This window comes from Eurytemora carolleeae, unplaced genomic scaffold, assembly GCF_000591075.1.
Source record: "Eurytemora carolleeae unplaced genomic scaffold, Eaff_2.0 scaffold218, whole genome shotgun sequence".
NCBI lineage: Eukaryota > Metazoa > Arthropoda > Copepoda > Calanoida > Temoridae > Eurytemora > Eurytemora carolleeae.
In genome coordinates this window covers 203,426-207,095 of record NW_019396368.1, presented here as the reverse complement: position 1 = coordinate 207,095, position 3,670 = coordinate 203,426, and the positions used below count along the sequence as shown (strand labels likewise).

General features: G+C 32.4%; 1 protein-coding gene across 1 annotated transcript; it reads left to right on the top strand.

Moving 5' to 3' along the window:
* The first annotated feature begins 492 nt into the window (after window positions 1–492).
* Window positions 493–3,368, top strand: LOC111701856 (glycine-rich protein 1). The gene is made up of 2 exons (XM_023473318.1): window positions 493–601; window positions 2,615–3,368. The coding sequence occupies exons 1-2, from the start codon at window positions 565–567 to the stop codon at window positions 3,316–3,318; spliced, it is 741 nt and encodes a 246-aa protein (XP_023329086.1). The 5' UTR covers window positions 493–564; the 3' UTR covers window positions 3,319–3,368.
* Window positions 3,369–3,670: the final 302 nt, after the last annotated feature.

Genomic DNA, 3,670 nt, shown 5'->3' with positions numbered 1-3,670 from the left:
TTGTAAAAAAAAAAATTCTTGAAAATCCGCAAATTTTTTTTTTTAAATCCGCAAAATTTGTTTCTTCTTTGTTTTGAAATGTAAACAAAAAGAACATGTTCACAATTTAAATAGAAGATGGGCGCGAAGCGCCCTCAAAGTCTAGAAAGAAGGGCGCGAAGCGCCTTGAATTTCTAGTTTTAAAATTAATTTGAATAGAAGCCTAGAAAGAAGGGCGCGAAGCGCCTTGAATTTCTAGTATTGTAAATACTTGCTTACTAAAACAAAAATTCTAAAATTTAGTTTTCTTTGTATTCTGGTTTGAACCATGACAAAAGTTACTAACATTATAATTATATTAAATTCAACTTTTAGAATTTAAAATTAAAACTTTTAGAAAAATAATTATTGATAATTATTTTGTTCCCGCATTTTTTTCTTTGCTTGATCAAGATTAAAAAGAGAAAAAAAGTACAATCAGTTAAAAAAATAAACAATCAGATCAAATTTCTGAATAAGTTTGCTTCAATTAAATCTTGTTTTTATTGTTCTATTTTACATTAGTGAGCCTGCTACAGCACTGCTATGAACGGAATATTCTATCTTTCCTTGATTCTATTTGGTAACTTTTTCTTTTATCATTTCAATTCAAAATATACTTTTTGTTAAATCTCGATGAAATTTTTGTTTGAAAAGTGAAGAGTGAAAGGTAGATTGATTGATAGATAAATGTATAGATAGTAATTTATTGTTCAATCAAAAAAAACAGATAAACATCCTCATCATACACAATATTTCATGAACCAATCTATATGTATATATATGTATAGATCGATAGATAGATAAATAGATAAATAGATAGACACAATGATAGATACATAAATAGATAAATAGATAGACACAATGATAGATACATAAATGAAAGGATAAATTGATGGATAGGCAGCCTAAAAAGGATGAATAAAAGGATGCATTTTGGATTGATTATTAGATGGTTAAATATATATAGATTAATTGATAACTAAGAAAGACTAAGTTCTCTTCAGATATCTAAATATTTTAATGATTTTTGGTATGGTGCGGGCCCTATTAAAGGCTCTAAATTTAACAAAGAACAATTTTTATTTTTTGACCGTTGAGTAAAAACGCATATTTGAATGGCACCAATCAATTCAAGATTTTTTTTTGGCGAAAAATTGGATTTTTCTGAAAAAAACTTCAACTTGGAAATAAGATAACTTATAAAGATGTTGAGATTTATTAGACCCGCTCAAATGAAACCTTTATGTATCTAGCAAAAAAAGATATTTTTTTACATTTACCAATAATCTTTAATGTGTAAGCTGAAACAAATGTCGTCAGTTTGGCTAATCAAAACTATAATCGACACAGGCTACTTGGACTGAAATTTGAGATTTTTTTTCTGCAAATATCTTAACAAAGACAGTAAAAAAGGGGTAGCAGAGCCTTTTTAAAATTTTTTGTTTAAAGTTCCCTTTTTAAAGGACTTTTCATAAAAGGTCGGATATATTTTCACATTTTACTCCAAAACCCTGGGAGCACTCCAAACCCCTGGGAGCAGCCACCCCTCCCTCATAGAACTAATTGATTGAATTATATACATCACTGCATATAGAAAGATGTGAAACGTACCAACATGTTTTGGTATCCCCCGAACCAGAGAGTAAAATGGAAATAAGCTTGCTAAAGAAAGCATAAATGCGAAAGAAAAATGTCTTGGTTTTAGTGGCTGAGACCTGAAACGTATTATTTCAATAATGTTTTTGCTACTCCTCTTGATTATTAGTCCTGAAACTCCTGATTTTAGAAAATATCTAAAAAGATTTTATTGAATTTGTATCTTCACAAATTAAAGCTTAAATATTTTCTTTTATAGAAACTAGAAACAATAATTAAATAAATAAATCAATGTTTGAATGACGCAGAGAGCAAGACATATTAAATCAATTTATTTTATAGATTAATTTTTTCTGTAAAATACGTTTTTCTCAATTAAATTCATTGATCCTGGTTTAGGATTTTCTTTTGGTGCGTCACAAGAAGAATTATTCTTTAATTTGTTTCTTTTGCATGATTTCAAGTTCAAAAGAAAAGTAATCATATAATATTATGAATAGAATTATATTCTTTACAGCTGTGCAAAGTGTAAGTAAAATATTCTAATATTTTAGGAAAATATTAATTGTAGCAATATATTTTCTTTTATAAAATTAACACTTTTCCTCACTTCCATTTGATAAACTAAGAGCATAAAAACATGTTTTGTATAAACTGAAATTTTCATTTAATCTTTAGATCAATGCAAGAAAACGTATGGATATATGGATTAATAAAAGTTTGAGATTAATTTCTCTGTAATCTACTAGATTAAGACTTTATTAAAGTTTAGAAGTAAGATTTACCCTATTTCCCTCCCATGCATATGGGATTAAATAAAAGATATGAACAGCAAATTATAGAAACGTTTGAAGTATTATATCTATATTATGTTTATTCATAGAAAAATATGTCTCCTTGATTCTGTGAAAACAAGATTTTTTCTTAAACGGGAGAATAATTGATGAAGAATTTATAGAAATATTTTAGAATTTTGTAAATAAATTCTTATGTTTAGTGAATGGTATCAGCGGTGGCTATGTTGATATGACAGGAGCACCAGTTGCGAATGCAACCGAAGATGCTGCTGCAAATGCAACAGCTCCTGCAGATCCAGCTGGAAATTCAACAGCACCTGCCGCTCCTACTGCTGCTAACTCAACGGTAGATGCAGCTCCTGAAGATGCTAAACCTAATAACGCAACTGCTGATGCTGCTGGAGCTGGCAATGCAACAGCTGATGCTGCTGGAGCTGCCAATAAAACAGGGAATGCTGGAGCTGCTAATGCAACAGCTGATGCTGGAGCTGGTAACGCAACAGCTGACAGTGGAGCAGCAAACGCAACATTATATGCTGGAGCCGGAGCAGATAATGCTACTGCTGATGCAGGAGGAGCAAATGCAACAGCTACTGCTGGAGGAGCAAATAAAACAGCTGATGCCGGAGCTAAAAATGCAACAACAGCTACAGCAACTAACGAAACTGATGCTGCTCCAACTGCTCCAGCTTCTCCAGCTGCTCCAGCTGCTCCTGAAGATGCTGCTGCTTCTGAGGATAGTGGTGAATCTTCTGAAGGTGCAGAATCTTCTGAAGCCGCTGAAGCAGCTGAGGCTGTGGAAGCTGCCACAGCTGCTGAAACTGGTGGGAAAGAAGCAAAGCCCAAAGGCTATGCAAGTAAAGGAAAGCATGGGAAAGCAGCTGCGAGAAGAAGACGATTTTAAACAGATTGTAGGTTAATGCACTAATGAATAAACAGAGAATGATCGAATTATCCATCACTATTTTTACTGAAGCTGGATTATTCATGTAAAACACATGCCAACTTTAGAGTTCCATCTATTAATTAAGGGGGCTGGCCGTTTTTCCCCAAGCTGATTCTGTTTCAGAACTGAGTCTTGAAAAATAATAAGCAAAAATAACTGAGGCTGCCCGTGAAATCTTTTTTTCCAGACTCGTAGATTTTTCCCACAGATCATCTCATTCATCTTGACGTGGACACAGGTAACGGGGTGGATTTTTGTTTGAAATACTGCTGTTTGAACTATTGGTCGTTTAAACTACATTTGGTCGTTT